Below are 18923 nucleotides of genomic sequence, written 5' to 3' on the forward strand. Positions count from 1 at the left end.
GGTCCCATCCTCAGCACAGAGTTCATGGGAGGAAGAACTGCTTAGTTCCTTGGGTTTTGTGTCTGGAAGCAAAGGTCAGAATGCATGGAAAACCTCTTGTGAAGATCGCTCCCGGCAAAAGGTAACCATGCAAGAGATATGGGAGCCAGGTGTGGGTTCCTGCAAGGATTTTGAGGGCCCTCCTATAGAGGAAAGTGATGGCTGTTTAAAAGCTTCGCTGTCTGCTTTTAACCTTGACCCACAATTTCATGATCGGAATGTATACATAACGCGCAGTGAAATGAACGGCTCCCATCTACCTAACTTCGGCATAGTGTCGTGCATTCTCGGTGCAGGCCCAGCTGGTCTGTTTACCTGGGTTTCATCTGGAAATGAAGACATGCTGCACATTGAAGATTCTTTTTCTGAAATCTCTTGTGGAAGTAAATCTACGGTTGAGGTTCAACATATTCGTGATAAAAGGCTCTGGTTCCTGCAGCAGAACCAGGCTTCAGATGGTGTTAAACATGTAATAGACCAACAACACCAGCACGAGCAACCGACAGAAAATTCTAAGTGTCAGAAAGAGGTCCCAAAACAATATAACTGTAATAAAGACCCACTTTCTTGTGACTGGGAGCAGTATTCTGAGCTGCCAGCATATGACCAAAGTGTGGAGACTTCAGTGCCTCACCATCCTGGAACCCTACAAGAGATGACACACAAACCATTGCTGCCTAATATTTTAGAAGCTGGTGAACTAGAAACATACAAGGAGCTTAAAAGTTGCCCCCGGTTGTCAGTTCTGTTACACAATCAAGATCTTGCAGGAAGTGGTCTGGTAAAGGATCAGCCTAGCCCAGACCAAGACCAAGGGTACTTTAGCTTGGAAGATTGGTCAAATATTAATTGTGAGAATATTCCAATCCACCAGTCATGCACAATTGTGGCAGACTATGAACATCAAAATCCTTGTGCAAGCACAACAGAGCTATCCAATTCTAGTGATTGTGATGGGGATGATTCTGATCTCGAAGAACTACCTGTTTTTACCCGTCCTGTATGTGCCAACCAGCATATCAGATATATTTTGGGGACAGTATCCAGTGATGAGGATGATAAAAGCTCTTGCTCTGACAGTGAACACTCTGTAGCTGCTGAGGATGATGATGATGGCTTTGACAGTGAAGGGTCAGTGTCTGAAACAGATTGCGAGGATCAAGATGCAGAAGGAGTGGAACTCTGGAATTCCTTTTACACAATGGACCCCTATAACCCTCAAAACTTCACTGCCATATTGCATACAGGTGCTGCAGCAGAGGAAGTATCCCACCTGGCAGTGGAAAACGAGGACATCCCATCTGATCAGGAGTCATGGTGTGACAGTGATGCTCTGTCTGCAAGTGACAGTGAGGATGAATATAGTGCAGATGAAGAGGAGAATCTCAAACTTTGGAACGCTTTCAACAACTTTGATGACCCTTATAATCCTTTATGCTTTAAGGCCTCCGTTCAGTCTTTCGTGAAAAAGAATCACAACACAGAAACCATTAGCAAATACACAGAACTTACCTCTGCAAGCCCCCAGAACAGCACGCTGTCAAGTTTTTGTCACGCTGATGTCTCCATGTTTCCGCAGACTGATAACAAGCATGTCCAGCAAGTGGACGCTAATAGTGCCAATCCTCCGCAGAAAAAGGTATGCATAACCTTTCAAGTCATTTGGTTGGAATAGGTTATATTGATGTTAGAAAAAATGTATCAATGCAATGAAAATGCCAGTATGCAGGTCTTGCATGCAGCAGTTAGCAGTCACACAGTTGTAATACCTAATGAGCAAGCTAAGAATTATTATCCAATTCTAGCCATGTAGCATTGTTTGCTTATATCCTATTCTTTATGTGTTAAATATTCATCTACTATACAGCATGCAGCTCGAGGACCCTCTTGATGTGTGGCATAATGTTCCAAAATGTGAATTATCACGTGGGTTAAATTGTATGTGTGTCAGTGGCATGAAAGCCTAAGCATTCAGGTGACTGAGCGTAAAGTATGCCACAAATTGATGGATTGTGAATAACTTTGAGGACATTCCAATCCGCTATATTTGTCTTAGTGCTAAGACATTTCTTGTTTAGTCTTGTGGCTAATAGTGCTAATTATATTTTTATGACGAAGGTTAGTTAAAATGAGGTTTAGGCTTGGTGGTGATGGCATTTGTAACATATGTTTGACTCATCTGCCATAGTAGGTGAAACATTAACAGAACGGTAAGCACATAGTTTCTATTTTTCCTAATTCTAGACAAAATGTTAAATGAAGAAATACTTTTTTATTTATGTTGCAATTCTTACCATACATACATTGAAAGGGTATGACAGAATGACTTGTGTGACCGTGGGACCTGCCCATATGTTCTTCTTTATGAGCCCTTATCTAACGATGTTACCTAATCAGTGGAATTGTTACTTTTAACAGGGACGTTGCTTCGTTTTTTTTTAATTTAACGTAAGTTTATGCATGTTGCCTTGTCACAAAATGTATTTGGCGCTATGCATAATTTAAAGCAATCCTTCTCCATAGTGTAAAATAGTGTTAAAAAAATAAAGCAATTGAACTCGTTATAACAAGCCTTGTTAATATAGTGGATATTTTAGGTTTTGTTTTTTTTTGATGAGTTTTAAGTCGTTAGTAACCTTCTTTTTTTTTTTTGTTTTTTTTTTTGCTTTGACACATTTTGGTGACAGGGGTAACATGAGATCCTAAACCAGCTATAGGCATATTCTTTATTCCAGATGCCAGACTGTGACTCACGGATGTTTTTTAGCTTAAACCAGTTTTTCACAGTATTATACAATCACAATATTGCTACATTTTATTTAGTGTATGTGTAATAGGGCTGTCATTATACTAATGGCAGCTCTTTTTAGTCTTGCTGAAGGAGCAGATTTCTTTTGGTGAAACCAGCATCCGTCATGATGTTTGGAGCTTTTATGAGCAGTTGGTCTTGTGACAGATACTCATGTGTTTTGGCATAATGCTAATTGTAGTTCAATTCAGAAAATGGAATTTACCAGAGGAGATTCTCACAATATAAATCACGCTTACGCATCCCTTAAATGTATTTGAAACCCTGACTTTCTCTAAATTGGTGATCAGTTGTGTGCATTATGTTTAATTTTGCTGTTTGAAGCCATATACGTTGCCCTGACCATTTAAGTGGGCATGGGGTTAGGCTCTCTGAGATACAATAAAGTCCTCTGAACATTGTTGACAATTGGTAGGCCATGTTTAGCCATTGACGGCTTGGAATTGTTCTCGGTGGAAGCAACTCTGGTGCCAAGTAGTTATTATTGTAACTCTAGAAGCCGTGATACAGAGTCCCTGGTAATAATGTCCCAAGAGGTAAACCACAGACTGATGCAAAGGACTGAAACCGAAAACCCACGGTGGGAGAAGGCTGATGTAACTATAGGACAGACATGGAACTCCGCAGGGATATAGCGCTCTGCATGCAAAAGGGAAAAATGCAAAGTCAACAGAGGTGTGTTACGAGTAGTAAGAAATATGTCAAACCTAAGCCTTAAGGGATGTGAGCGAAGGTACCTACAGTATCTGCACTAAGGTGTACTGTAATGGCAGTAGGGGGCATTGTTGCTGAAATTAGTGAAAAGTGTTAAGTGTGTGTTCTCCCTGGCTGGCCATCTGTTGCAGTACACCTCCCATCCACTATCTCCCAAAACCTGTGGCTGTCCGAAGATGTTATGCATTGTAGGTTACTGCCTGGTTTGATTGGAGCGTCGCTTGAGCTTTTTAATATCGGGAGTGGATGACTGCAGATTGGTACAGCATGGTTTAGTCAGCATTATTTTGAACAGTTAAGCTTATCCTCCTAAACAAGCTGTTGCGTGACGCTGCAATTTTGAGGCCTCTCCAACAACTTGATGGAAAAGATAATGTAGTTTTCTTATAAGAGCAACTCCCCTGAAAATGAAGCAACTCACAGGTATACACGACTATGAAGCCTACAGAGGACTCCTATGACTAGAGTCTGACTGTGCAATACATAATCGGCATTTGCTGTAGAATTACTAATCCTGTCACCTGTGGGGCTGTGTGATGTTAACATGTTTGAAATGCATCTTTTGGTCTTACTTCTCTCACCATGTATGTTGTCTTTTATAGGTGACCTTCAACGATGAAGTTACTGTATACAACGTGTGCAGCGAAGAGGACCGGAAAGGCCCCTGGGAGGAATTTGCCAGGGATCGATGCAGATTCCAGAGGCGCATACAAGAAACAGAAGCTGTGATTGGACACTGCTTGACCTCAGATCACAGACAAAAAATTTGGGACAGTATGAGAGAGACATGGGGTAGTTAGCAGACCGTAATCATTAGGCTCCTTGCAGAAGTTTTTTCCCTTCTGCCATTTTAAAAATTTTACATCTCGTTCTGAAATCTCTGCGTAGAGGGAAGGAGTAAACGTATATTCCTCCAGCAGCCAGAAATGGAAGAATTGCCCGTTTTACTTCAGGCACTTTAAGTTTACGAACTGTAATGTCGGTCATGGCAATGTTACTACTTTTTCTTTGCTTTCCAAAATAGCACCTTCTGATGCTTCACTATTCTGTACAAATCTGTCATGTAATCTATGAACCCTGCATTGCTTCTAAATTTGAAAGCATGGCAATTACAGTTAAAATTATACACTGTATATCAGGCTACTCTCTGAATCTAAAACAGAGAAGCCTGAACTGTGTATTGCTTACCGTGTCTTGATTTAAATACGATTCCTAGGTTTGGGATGTTAGGTTAGTTTGATTTTTAATTATTTATGATAGTAAATTTAATATTTAAGTAGCTAAAAGGCACATTTTGGGAAGAAAGGGAGCCATATTAGAAGAAAATCTATTTTTATTTTTGTAGTCCGCAAACCAGTGGTGCTTTACACTTTTCGCAACGCAAATTAAAGCCAGACTTATATTTTTATAATTTAAAGCAGTGATCGCCATTTAAAGTGTCTCATTGATGCCAGATTAAACTCTATGCATCTATATGCTTTATACCCTTTTTGATTTCACACTTCCCTGTCAAAGTGCCCAAAGTATCCGAGTGAAAAGGAGATTTAAGCCTAGAGCCTTCCTATAAAACTGAAGACCCTATTTATTTTATTCTGTTGTATTCCGAATGGCAGTACATAGATTTTATATTGCCTTAATATCATGGCAACAATTCTACTTACTGGCAAACAGTATTTGTTGTAGGTTTGCCTGCACCGTGTAGAATGCTTAAGTGTCCTGTTAAAAGCGGCTGATCAGGCAATCCTAAATATGCATTCTTTGCATAGATGGGACAAATATGAAAAGGCAAAACATAGTAGAGTTACATTTAACTGTACTTTTTAAGTCACAAGTAAAAAAAATCTAATCAATTTTAATTTTATATAACATATCAACCCTTGAGACTTGTATGCACGGTAATCTAGCAGCTGTTGCGTACAAACTTGTTTACTGAATACAAGCCAGTTCTGTTTGCCATGCAAATATCTTTGGAGGATATGTGCTTGATAATCAAACAGTGGGGACAGACTCGCTAATGGAAATTAGATTATCCCCTTTCCACAGCAGGTTATTTTACACACAGATGTCTATATGTACATGTGTATAATATATATAAACATGTCTATTGTGCAAAAGAATGCATGCCATATTGGCCCGGGATAGTTGTATTTAGCCATGCAGAATTGGCCCTCGGGTTCTAAGAGTCTGCATTTAAGGATACAGCTGGTTGGAAAAACAAGTTGGCGGGGCTATCTTTTACTCTTGAATGGGTCAGCTCTGCATGTGTTGCACCATTAGTTTCTCATAGATGAAGTACAGGAGCTCCACCAGATGTTAGATTTCCTAAACAGTGAAACCGTCATGGCTGTATGGACAAACCTTGTGGCCGGGCACTTTGTCCTGTGTTATGAAAACCTATAGTAGGATAGAACTGCCTTGCAGAACATCCTTTTAACTGCACTGTTTGGAGCACTTTATACTACTTGGTTACACTTACCAGAACTTCACATTTCATAAAAAAAAAAAAATGCGCCTTGAAGGTTTTGTTCATCTATGACAAACTATCATGTTGCCTAGATGCAACTGTATTTTTATGTAACTAATGTACATTGGTGATTTGGCAATAGATGTGTATGTATATATAGTATCAAGCTGTGGTTTGTGTTTTTTTTCTTCCATCTATTCAGTAGCAAGTAATTCGGATATACAAATAAAAATACCAACCTAAAGTTAAAAAAACAAAACTGTTCTAGCTTTCTATTTGTGTTCTCGTGTCTCTTCCTTAACGGTTGCCTACATTCATGGTTCCGGGTTTACAGGGTCGATTCCATGCAAATGTAGGAGTTACTTGTTTTAAATGTATCTCTTTAATACACTGTTTCCTTTAGTGTTAATGCAGCAGGAAAGTATGACATAAACATAAGCTCAGTATAAGTTTTATGTGTATACATTGACTTTGCGTCATTGGCCACTAGCTATCGTAGCCCACATCCTCTGTATATCCCTTCAGGATCAAGCAGTGCATATTTAGAAAAATGAAATTAAATCCCTATTTTTTTATATTTTGCAAGAGAAACTTTACAAAAAAGTGTTAAAGATATTTCTTTGTAAAAATAATTCTTATTTAATAAACCTCTGCAAGAGCTTAGTATTCGTGTATTTGTAGTATGTCTGTCTCCTGTTCAAACCCCCCCCTCAAAAACAAACAAAAAAAATAAATATATATATATATATACATGGGTTGTACTTTCAATGAGGTGGACTTTAGAAGACAAAATGGGAACTCTACATTGCATATATTTTATATAGTGCCAGCAGTGTACCGTTGTTACACTCGGAATAATTATAATATCACAATAATAATAAAAAATCTAAAACTATGATGGGGATGCCTTCACCTGAGTGGTTAGTGGTGGGGAAGCTATGAGAAAAGGAGAGAATGGCATGTTAGCTGAGGTAGGGTGATGGCAGAAGGGATCAAGAGATGTGTACTGTGTAGGTGGAAAGGGGGTTAAGATATATTTAAGGGGTAGGGGAAAAGTAAAAACTTAGGTGGGATTAGGGTGATTGGGTTACCTGAGGATAGCACGGGATGATGGTGTTGCAGTTTAGCTCCGTTGTAACTCTTCTTTCTGTTTAAAAGGTGTCCATTGGGGATGAGGCCCCTGCAGCTTTGTTTCCAAGTGAAGCTTAGGAATTTTATAGGGCTACCTCACAAGTGGTCAGATAAGGGGATTTCATATAGGATGCAGATGTTTCACACCTCAACTATTGCAAGAAAGCTAAACGAGTGTGCCAAAGTTAACCCTTTGAAGTTAGCAGGGTATGGTGACAGGTAGGATAGAGACATACGAGGTGAAAACAAGTTCTCATAGCAGGAGATGAGGGGTTCAGGGTTGGATCAAATGCACTAAGATAATCATACCTGGAAGAGAGAGACGTGGTTGATATTAATACAGATTGCAAATGAGTAGTTGGATGAAAGCATCGATGGAAGGCTAACTGACCTTTTTTGAAGCACCGGCTGCAGTAGTTATGTTTATTTTATGGCAACAAGTATCGCATCAGAAACTACCTGACTAGTTTGTTTCTTGAAACGTAACAAGGCACTTTTGCAATTGAAGACACTCTGTAGTTGTGCTTGTCTCCTTTACCGGCCTTAGATTCTATAGAGACGATAAACCTTTTCGGACTTGGTTATTATATATATATATATATATATATATATATATATATATAAACGACTTTTTCACAGTAAGTTATGTTAAACGTTTTTAACTTATATACCCCCGGAAGAAGTCAGTGGAGAAGGTAGGGAGACTGAGGTAAGAGTGTCTGAGTGAATGTAAAGACCAACGAAATGCAAACAAAATTTCAAAGCTCTCTGCTTCGTTTTCGTTTAGTTGGAGTCCTCGTCTTTGGACATTTATATGAATTGACAACATTTTATTAAAATTTGTACCAATGTGAACGCACAAGTCTAGTGTCAACAAAAAAAGACTTTGCGCTAAGCTATTTGAATATGAACACCAGTACACATCTGCCCTGGACCTAAACCCATATCATAAAGAGGTAAGGTGTTAGTAATTTGCCCAGTATGCTCATGTTTTGTCATAAACATCTTGAATTTTTTTATGCAAACACTCCATTATTCCTTGTGGTTGGCTGTCTTTACAATGCCATATTAAAAAAAAAAAAAAAAAAAGTATTTCTCCAGAAAATGGTAAGTGTGATAGAGGGAACGAGGCACCACCTTAATAACCCATTTTTAGAGACTTCAGATGAGTAGTGCAGCTAAACAATTTATTGGTATGTAAGATAACCTGATCCCAGTGTCCACTGTCAGAGGGCATCTTAATTCCCTTTTCCAATTAAAGAATATGGCAGTAAGAATGTTATATTGGTCTGGTTCCCTTTACAGAAAGTACCCCTAGACACAGGTGCACAATGTCTTCAGTTGGCTTAGATTTCAGAAAAGGTGTGATTCTATTTTAACGTTAATGACCTTTCTCTTGCCATCCATGGCAGCAGTGACAGGTTAGAGACTCCTAACCCCATTCAGTTAGGGCAAAAAAAATCAATACAACCCTTCTATTCCTCTTCACCCATGTGTCTTTTCCTGCCTTAGCAGATAGGTAACCTTCACCTCTTATCTGGTTTCCTGGTGAGAACTGTACATCTGCTTCATTATAGAATGAAGCTATGTCGCTTCCCTATTTAGTCTGGTTAAATCTGTGCGTGTGGTTTTTCAGCTTCTATGCATGCACAAATGTTTGGGTTTTTTACTTCACCCTGTTTTTGCTGGTCGTGCTGCAGTCAGGAGTACACGCATGTCCTTGTGTCTCCATATCAATTTTTTCTGCATTTTTATTTTTGCTAATGCCCGCGTACGCTATGATTTTGCACATTTTTGAAACAATTTTCTGTCATATTTTGTTTTCTTGTGCATGACGTTAGCTACTTATTTTAAAGATGTAGATTAAGCCTGCAGGATTCCACGTCAAGCATCTGCCATGGCTAAGCATTCTGCCTGCTCCATCTGCAAGAATACCCATCAGGATTCTTAAAGGAATGAAATACAGTGGTTAAAATTTTGAGTTAACCGTCTACATTCCTCCATATTCAAGCTATAGTGGCCACTTCTCAGCCTTAACATTCTGCTGCAAATCACCCGGATGTCTTTAGGGGAGCCTTCATCCGTTTTCCTTATGAAGACCTGTCCTCAGAAGAAAAGGATGCAATTTATGAAGAGTCCTATTTCCGATCAAGGAATTCTGAAGCCAGTGTGGCACGTTCTGTAAAGTTGGGGGCACATATGCACACACGTCACAAATATGTGGTGCGGCTACTGTACCATCTGATGTGTTTAGGGACTTATTTCCCAAAACTGGACATTCAAGCAAATACCAAGATGGTTACTACCTTCCGGTTAGTTAATTGCAAGATTATTAATATAACTATACAACATCTCAAAATATCGCTCTAGTAAAAAATAATTGAAGTAAACATTGTGCAACAGCTAACATCTGCTGTACATACCAGGACAAACGCAAATTACTTTTACTACTGTTTATATAAATCAATAAATGGTAATAATAGCACAAAATGATTGAAATAAAGATTGTGCAACTAACATCGGTTGTACATACCAGTAAAGGTGCAACTATTTTTTACTATTACTATTATTTGTATAAACCAATAAATAATAATAATTAAAATAATTCAATTAAACATTATGCAACACCTAGCATCTGTACATACCAGGAAGCGCGCAACTATTAGCATGAGTAAACTCTACACCCTACACTTTACATTCCGTTGAAGTTAAATATAATAATTATGAGCGTCACTATTTATTATGTTTAATGTTACCTAATCAAATCACAACCCACTCTAAAGCCAGCCACTTGTCATAGAATTTGGAGATGGGGAGAATTGTTTGACTCAAGTTTAACAAACTATCCCATATTTCAAAGACTTTCCACAGCCTTGGTGTCAGAACTGGTATCCTAAGGATTCCTTAATCAACACCTTTGTTTTAAACATTTTTTGTTATTTCTGCTTGTCACCAGTATTTTTTTTAACGGCTTATTTATAGTCAATAGATGTTTTAAATACGTTTTGTTTACTGTATCATTATTAGATACTATTCTACACAAGTTCATTGCAATATGCAATAACAATATACATTTGCAACAAAAAAACAGTAAAACAGCTATAATAGCGAAAAAAGGTGTTCTTACAACAAGTTGACTGTATAAAAATAGGCCTATTTAATGGCTTGGTGGTTATGATGTACGGTGTACCGTGCAAAAATACCATCCTGCAGCTAGTAGGGAAAGTCTGTACTGTCTCTAACATGTAGTACACACTGGCAAACGCAAGGGGGCGATGTATGACTGTCAGGAATGTGGCAGAACTGCTTTACTGCTGATTTTGAATTCCTATCCTGCACGAACCCGAAGGGTGTTTAATTGAAGCATGTCATTAGAGATTCATTCCTGTGCTGCTGCAGTACTAACATGTGGATTCCTCAGCCGGAGAGCTTTTTCCGTGGGCATTGAGAATTAAAATATGATTGTGTTTTACTAAATCTGGAGCAATAGATGACTTTTCTCAAAAGTCACAACAATGCTGATATTATAAAAAAATACATAATAAAATAGTTGGAAATGTGTCAAATGACAAGGTTTATGTGATATCAAAATCCACTGTTCTTATAAAAATCTAATACAGGTCATTAACCTCCTCCATGTTTGTAATGACCTGGAAATAAAATCCAGAATATCAGGGCCAAGGGTGGAGGGAATTTTGAAGAAAGGCAGAAGCCTGTAATTAAGATGGGAGGAGTGTCTTGGAAAGGTGTAGGATAAGGTATGCCTGTCACCTCTGTGTGACAAATAGGGCATCCATGACTCACACCCTATACACACAGATTGTGGTCACACACAGCTCTTTCATTACCAAATTTCTGATCGGTATACTTCCATGACTAGATATTCATCGGATACTTTCTCATCTAAGGAGGACGCTTCATCTCTCTACCCAGGTACCAGACATGGAAACTAAGCTATGTTTCAGTCTATCTGTTCTAGGGGCTTCTACCTCCCCTAATATTTCAACTATATTTTTCTGCCTTTTTTAGCCGAAATACTGGCGTATAATTTTGTGATCTATTTAGAGATCTACATATGTCTAGGTTACTGCGCATAACATAGGTTTATGTATGTGTTTTGTCAATAGGGGTGGAAACTCTAGGAATTTGCCCCAGGTGCAAAATAACTAGTTAGAACTATGCTAGCCGCAAAACCTTTCACAGTGTAAAAAATATGAGACTGCAGACAACTTGGCACCAAACATTTCCCTACTATATTGTTTTGATGGCCCGGTAAGTAGGAAACATTCAAAATATTCCTTGTATTTTAAAGGGACATTCAGAACAACATTTAGAAGGAAGAGGTTATATGTTTATGATAACTTTTATCTTCTAACCAATTACTGTACGCAGTATTTTGTTTGGATAGATTCCCACTGGGATGAAAGTTCCCCAATTCCACAATATATTATAAAGAGAGTTGGCCTCCCTAATGACGGGATGACATTCAAGTAATGTCAGTAATTTAAATGTTTAGTAATGGATTCATTTTATCCATCCCTTCTAGCAGAGAAAGGAACTAAGTGGGTATAACGAGACAGTATATTGAAATTTTTTAACCCAAACCCCTGGTTTAGTGTAAAACACTGTTTTACTTGTGGACGCCCCTGTAAGGTTCTTATTGGGGTAAAAATCTTAATATACGTAATAAATTACAGGGTAATCGTATAATTTGATGTTAGTTAACCTCGTGGCAGGATTCATAATTTTCAGAAACTGTATCTGTAGTGGTGCATGTCATCTTTTGTGCATAATACATATAATATAGATTATAGAAAACCGCTTTAGGTGCCATGTACTTTTAACACAATTTCATTTAAACTTCAATAATTCCTGCTTTATATTGCTTTTATTTTGTGCAATAGGGTTTATTTGTGTCCGCATCAATTTTAAGTCCATTCTACAAAAATCCCCTATACTCAATCTGGTATACCTTTCTACCATTGTTGTGACTTTCAGACCCATGTTGTGGTAGCAGCACTGTAATTGCTGTTCTATATTATTTATACACTGTTGTGAGAATTCAAGCACAATTACTGTCATCTTTTCTGTAGGAAGTCAAAGCATTACTTCTGTAAATCACTAGTCTTATTTTGTATATGATTTTACATCAGTACATTTTCTTTACGTTATTTAGTTCAGCTCACTTCTTTTTTTAAATTGTGACCTCTGTAAAACACATATAACAAATGTAAAACTTAATGTATCAACTCCACGGAAGTGATCTACGCCTTCATCCTTAGTGAATTACCAAGGACAGATTATTATTAATAAGAATTATTATTACTGTTGAAATTATAAAATGAGTTTGACTATTCCAAAGCCATATCTTAAAACTGAGGGTATTATTATATGTGGCGATATTAACCATAGCAATCAAAAGCTAAATGCATATTCGTAATCTGTAATTGTCAACATTTTTGTGTTTTTTCTTCTTGAGAGCAAATCCTTTAGGTGGAGATTTTATCTCAACAGTGATCTTCAGTTAATCTATGCTATTTAAGGGATTCACATAAAGGTCTTTATATGTTTAACCTTTGAGTGCCTAAACCGTGTGGCATGCACTGTGGCCCAGCTTCTTGGATACTCTGCATTGCTCCTAAAATACAAAAGCATATTGGTGCTGCAAGTATCTTTATTTTTATGGCTACATCCTTTTTAGGTGACTGCCTTTGACTAAAGATTTTGAAATTAATGAAACTCATTAAAATAAATCCATAGTGGCAGGTGTTGGACTGTAGAGGCTGCAGCATTTTACTAAACACTGCAACATGTTTAATATTTAACCCCTGACATGCCTGGCACATCGCAGAAAAACATGCTGTAAAGGATCAAAAAACGCTTTCTTAGCTCAGACGATATTGCACAATGCCTCGATATCAAAGTGTTTAGCAACACAAAAATATCTGCGGGGCCCTGTGATCACTATCCGGAGAGATCACAATTGCCATATTGAGGATGGAGGTGCCACGGCTGCTGCAAAGAGCTTAGGAAGTGATCAACTATCCCTACTTTCACACAGCTGGGGTTGTCCAAATTCCTTGATATTGAGGCTCCTGAGACCTCTGAGCTACCCCTTCAGGTTGATCACAGGTACTGGATTGAGCCTATAAAATATATATAATAAAAAATCCAAAAATATTAAAATTTATAAAAAGTTAAAAAATAAATAAATGTAATAAGGTTTAAAAATGATAAAGACTCCAGTGATGTCACCATGGCATCATAAGGAGAACCATCCATGTAAGTTTCAAAACAATTTAAAAAATAATACAAATTTTTTACCCGCTCGGGTAGTGTGATGCAGCGCAACTTATGGTGCTGGTTTGATTGTGGTAAATTAAATTGACCAGCTTGAAATATGTCCTAAATAGGACATGGGTGGAAGATGGCCAGATGTCAAAATTCCAAAATTCCAATTTAGGAAAAGAAAGCCTTTCTTGTCCTAAATGTATGGGGGTATGCTAAATGAGAAAGAAAAAATAAATAAACACAGCAGAAATGTTAAAACAGCCGCGGTAAAAGAAGGGTTTAAGGGGTTAATGGAAAATAACATTAAATTCAAATATTACATAAACATAAATTCACTCAACAATTTAAATTCCTGTCACATACCAAAATTTGATAAGTAGAAACAAGCCCTAAGTAAAGAGGATGTCTGCCTTTAACCCCTATGTTACCGGGTGTTTCTCCCCCTCCAAGCCACTGGAGCATTTTTGCCACATTTAGCATATCTTTGTTCAACCATCATTCCCCTTTTCCATGTTTAATGTACCCACAGAAATTGGTTTCCATGGACAGATAGGGCTTGCACTTTCTACCACTTTTTTGTATACTCTGTCATTAGTTATGAATAATATCTCAAAAAACAGTAAAAACTATTTTAATTAGGATTTCTTCCACAAAATTAGATACCACTGATTAATTTTAATATTTTTTTGTTTAAAATGTTTTTTTTTAAAGAGGATGAAACACTGTTTCTTCCCCTTTTCACTTTGATCTATATTGCTGCTAATCGGAGTGTTATCAGGTCAGGAAAGAGTCTCAGATCGGGGTTTACGGTTAATTCAGATTGTTAGTCTTTATTCATAATGAGAACCAAGTACAAAAGGAAAATAAGGCACACAATAGTCCAGAGACAGATGAGTTAATCCAAGGCAGGTGAGTTATATCTTTTGTTGCAGACAATTCAAAGCATAAGATAACCAACATGAAGGTTCATAGCGTGAAGTCTATGAGAAAATCCAATTGGAGCTGTTGTAGTAACAATAGCTTATGAAAGCAGGTAGGCAGATATACACCGATGATTACAGTTCTCGTACCCCAGAGTTAATAGCTGAAGTGCAAGAGATATTGGAGCTATTGGAGTATTGGAATCTGTAGCAGGTGTAACTATGACGAGCAGAATCAATGAAGCAGAGTTGATGTTCCAATAAGACTTCTTATAAAGATACACAGGCTTCTGTAGTTGAGTCTGGTAATCTTAATTCCAATGGAACCAGGTTCTTTAGTCAGGTAAATGCAGGTTTAATCACAGGATATCAGGAGCCAGATTACACAGCCTGTAAAGTCATCGCAGTCTTAATGTAAAGGCACCTAACAAACAGGGGAGTGGTCAGATATAGGCCTGGTCATTAGGTCAGGTGTGAATGACATAGGCTTCAGGTGAGGCAGGCAGGGTAATAAAGCAGGAGGGCTCATCAGAGGTCTCAGGGGTATCTGTATAGACCCTTTGTGAACCTTTTTATTGTCAATGTTATTTCTGGCGATGTCAGTCCTGACACTAAAAATGCTTGAACTTCTGTTAAGCCACTCTCCTTCACACCGGTGTAACCGGCGAGCACCGTTACACTAGATTGGTCAGCACTAAACTGTCGATGCTAGCGTGTGCTGACAGAGCAGACACAAGGCCGTCGAATGACACCCTGATCTCTGCGGGGGTAAAAACCATAGGATGAACTAGTATGTCCTTGGTCATCTAGGGCCTGTTTTATAGGATGTAATACGTCTTAAGGTCACTAAACAGTTAAGAGTCTAGTTGTGTCCTGCCAAATACCACCAACGTAAACTACATCAACATGGTTCATCCGACATACACTTCCAGTTAAACAACTATGAGTCCTACACATGGTGCTCAAAACTGTAAACTAATCAACATCTCATCTAGGTTGCACCCACCCCAGGTGGGCTAACCTACTACAATCCACCCACTCCCTAATCCAGGAAGTGACAGTAGGGATATCTAGCTGGATCTATATAATGCAAAGGAAGCAACTCCAGACAGGCTACTATATTCCATTCTTTATCACCTAAACTTTGTTGCTAATCCACCAATATGCCACCCCTACCAACCAAATTTCACCTCATGTTCCCTTTTTGCCCTAGTGCAAGGTGACCATATTTTTTAAATTAAATTTGGGGATTTTTTTTAAATTGGCAAATGGTAAAAAAAAACTATTTTATAAGCATATTTTCTTCAAACTATATATGCACTGTATTTGGGATGTGTTTATGAAGTGATTTATGATATATACGTTATTTCTCACATTTTGCCCATGAGATTAAAAAAAAGCATCATGGGCCTGGTGCTGAGGATTTTGGGCTTTTTCAGGTAAATAAATAAAATAGACATAATCTTAACTCCTCGGCATTCATGTGTACTGGATAGAGATGACATCAATGCTAGGCAAATAGTATAAAATAGAATTTTATGTGGTGGGATTGGGAGTACAATCCCTAAAAAACACTCACAAATACCTAAAACACGCAATAAAAGTCATCATACATGGGACGCTTGAAGGCACAATTTAGTGCGATTAATCCTTTTCAATGAAATATGCAGATTGAAATAGAGTTAATAACACAACACCTTTACTATTCCTCTCACCTATTTTCTGGGCCTAGAAAGTTTTGTCCTCTGAAGTGACTACAAATTCAAGAGGGAGTTTTATTTCTGGATAAGTAAAAAATAAATGGTTCAATTTATTTCTACATACCAGAACAGGCTCTGCCACACCAACACCCAAACACACACCAGGACAGGCTCTGCCACACCGGCACCAACATCCGCACAGGCTAAGCTACAACAATAAAAAAAAGGATTTTCCACATTGCTTTGTGTTTTTGCCCCTTGTGTATTACCCATAGGCAGTACTATGTGTATTTATGTCCCCTGCCTGCCCCTCCCTTTAGTATTGATTTATGTAATGGTCCCAGCTGCCCTCCTTGTGTATTGATGCCACCAGCCCAGATGAAATGCTGTCCCCGTACTGCAGGGCAGCATTTTATCTGGGCTGGTCAGCAATATGTAAAAATGATATGTGTCCTGGAAAACATGGCCAATGTGGTCACCCTAATGCCCCCACACCGTTGTGTATTGCCTCTAGCTAGCCCCACATTCTATATTTATCCCAACACCCAGCCCCCCCTTTAGTATTGATTTATGAGATGCCCCCAGCCAGCACCCCCTTGTGAATTAATGCCCCCACACCCTTGCATATTGCCTCCCCTTTAGTATCATGTCAGCCCTGGCACCCAGATTGCATCCATAGAAACTAACACCCAGATTGGAAGCATAGGGCTTACCATCTTTGTCCTCAAACAGCCTAACCTCAAACCGCCTCCATGTGGCATCCTAGCCTCAAACAGCCTCTCTGTGCCATGCCCCCACCCACTTACATATCAGTGCTATCACACACATATATTTATTTACTTATTCACAAACATTAATTCACTCATTCATATACTCATTTACAGATACTCATTCATTCACTCATTCACAGATACTGATTCATTCCCTCAATCACACATACTCTTTCATACACCTCCCCCACCCCCTTACCTGAACTGCAGATCTCTTGGTGCCGCTCGCAGACTTCCGTAGGTAGCAGTAGTGCTCCTGCAGGAGTGAATGTTAATCCGGGCCTGCATCCGGGGACATGTCTGGGGACATTATTTGTCCGGGGACTGTACCCGGAAACCAGAGACGCCTGGTCACCCTACCTTAGTGGTCTCTTTCATTCTTTGATGCGTGAGCCCAGCTAGCACTGGTTCTTCTTTTTCATTGGTAGGTTAAAGCTAATTAAAGTTGGCATGGCTGTTACCCAAGAGATTCATTCAACGTCAGTTGTTTTTTCCTGACAAATAAATTATCTTTATTAATTTATATCCTAAATCTATGGATCTGCACTACCAAATTTCGCTCTAAAAATGTGATTCTAAAGAGAATTTGCAAGGGGACACCATGAAAATGTAAAGGGATAACTCTGCTATTATATGATTAAAGTGCCTATGATGGCTGGAGTGCCCTTTATATATGAACAGGTACCCCCGACAATAAAAGCAAAAACAGTCCTTCTGTTAATATAAATATATTACTATATATAGGCATGGGTTATTTATTAATTGTGAAAATCATTATGTTTATCACATGCAGGGGTAAACCTAGGGTTAGCACCGTCTGGGCACATTATTTATTCAATGCCCCCGTAACTAACCCTCCCACATACTGTACTAATGTGTAAACCTTTTGTTACATCCACACCATAAACTTACACACACTTTCCCCTATCCTCATGTCCCTCTCCTAAATCCCCTAGGCTCAACTACATGCTGACACACATGCATGCTAGCACCATATGTTGACACCCACACACATGCGAACACATATATTGACATTATACACACCCTAACACCAATAAGGTAACATAAACGTATGCTAACACAATAGTGTCTGAGGCTCAGCCTCAGACACTAACATCTTACAGTAACGCACCACGCAAACAAAGAACACTAACACACACTCTATTACCATGTGCTGACACACCCAAACACTCAGCACATTCTAATACACATACACACACTATCTAACGCTATAGACATACTATACATGTATACTCACACACATTGACTTTAAAACTATACATACAGGCACCCCTCTCCCCTCAACCATGCAGCTCACATTGCTGCCCTCCCCTCTCCCACCTACATCTCATGAACACCTGTCTTTACTGCTGCTTGCACTCTTTTTGTTATCATGTCACAAAATAAAATAAAACCAATGTTCCAGTAATATGAGATAATTCGTGAAAGGTCTGAATATGTTTTTTTATAGGCATTGCGTATGAAAAATTGGAGACTTTTAAAGTTATGTTTCTTCAAAGAAGTCATCAAACACAGTCTGTGTTTGTTTAATATAAAGGAATTTATAATACCTTTTAGTGACGTGTTGTTTATTGAGTAGGATCACATAAACATAACTAAGAACTTTAATGTATGTAACCTTGCTTAATGAAATCTACAGAATGGATTTTTATTGTTTTAGGCAGACACGCTGAGTTGTCTACAGTGATCCAGACCAGAAAGGAGATCTTCAGAGTCCAGTCTCTTGCTTAAAAAGGGGCTATAGAACAATCTTTCTGTAGGCAAACGCACAAGTAGGAGACTTCAGATGAAGACTGTGGGTGACTGCTTTTTACATCATTAATAAAAGGTATCAGCCATGTCTGAAGATATGGGGTGGCTGGACCTGCCCGATAACTGGACCTATGGAGTGATGAGCGACGGGAGAGTTTTTTTCATTAAGTGAGTGAGCAAGTCTAAATATTTTGCTGGGTAACCGGGCTCTTGCAGTATTCCTGCTCTTGATTAATTACCTCCCTTGTACTTCTGCAGCCACTCAAACTGTTTATAATACATCCTTCCAAAACTACTGGAAAAAGAAAAAAA

At 38.5% G+C, this 18923-nt stretch overlaps 2 protein-coding genes across 2 annotated transcripts in view; both read left to right on the top strand.

The window, feature by feature from the left end:
- Positions 1-309: 309 nt before the first annotated feature.
- Positions 310-4860, top strand: PPP1R15B (protein phosphatase 1 regulatory subunit 15B). Its single transcript, XM_053454359.1, has 2 exons — positions 310-1678; positions 4165-4860. The coding sequence occupies exons 1-2, from the start codon at positions 380-382 to the stop codon at positions 4360-4362; spliced, it is 1497 nt and encodes a 498-aa protein (XP_053310334.1). The 5' UTR covers positions 310-379; the 3' UTR covers positions 4363-4860.
- Positions 4861-11365: 6505 nt separating this feature from the next.
- The window catches only part of PLEKHA6 (pleckstrin homology domain containing A6), a 73463-nt gene continuing 65905 nt past the window's right edge, over positions 11366-18923 (top strand). The window contains exons 1-2 of the mRNA XM_053454349.1: positions 11366-11429; positions 18520-18779. Coding sequence (XP_053310324.1) covers positions 18697-18779 — 83 coding nt within the window. The 5' untranslated portion in view covers positions 11366-11429; positions 18520-18696. The remainder of the gene's footprint in view (positions 11430-18519; positions 18780-18923) is intronic.

The sequence above is a fragment of the Spea bombifrons genome, chromosome 2, assembly GCF_027358695.1.
Source record: "Spea bombifrons isolate aSpeBom1 chromosome 2, aSpeBom1.2.pri, whole genome shotgun sequence".
In the NCBI taxonomy this organism is placed as follows: Eukaryota; Metazoa; Chordata; class Amphibia; order Anura; family Pelobatidae; genus Spea; species Spea bombifrons.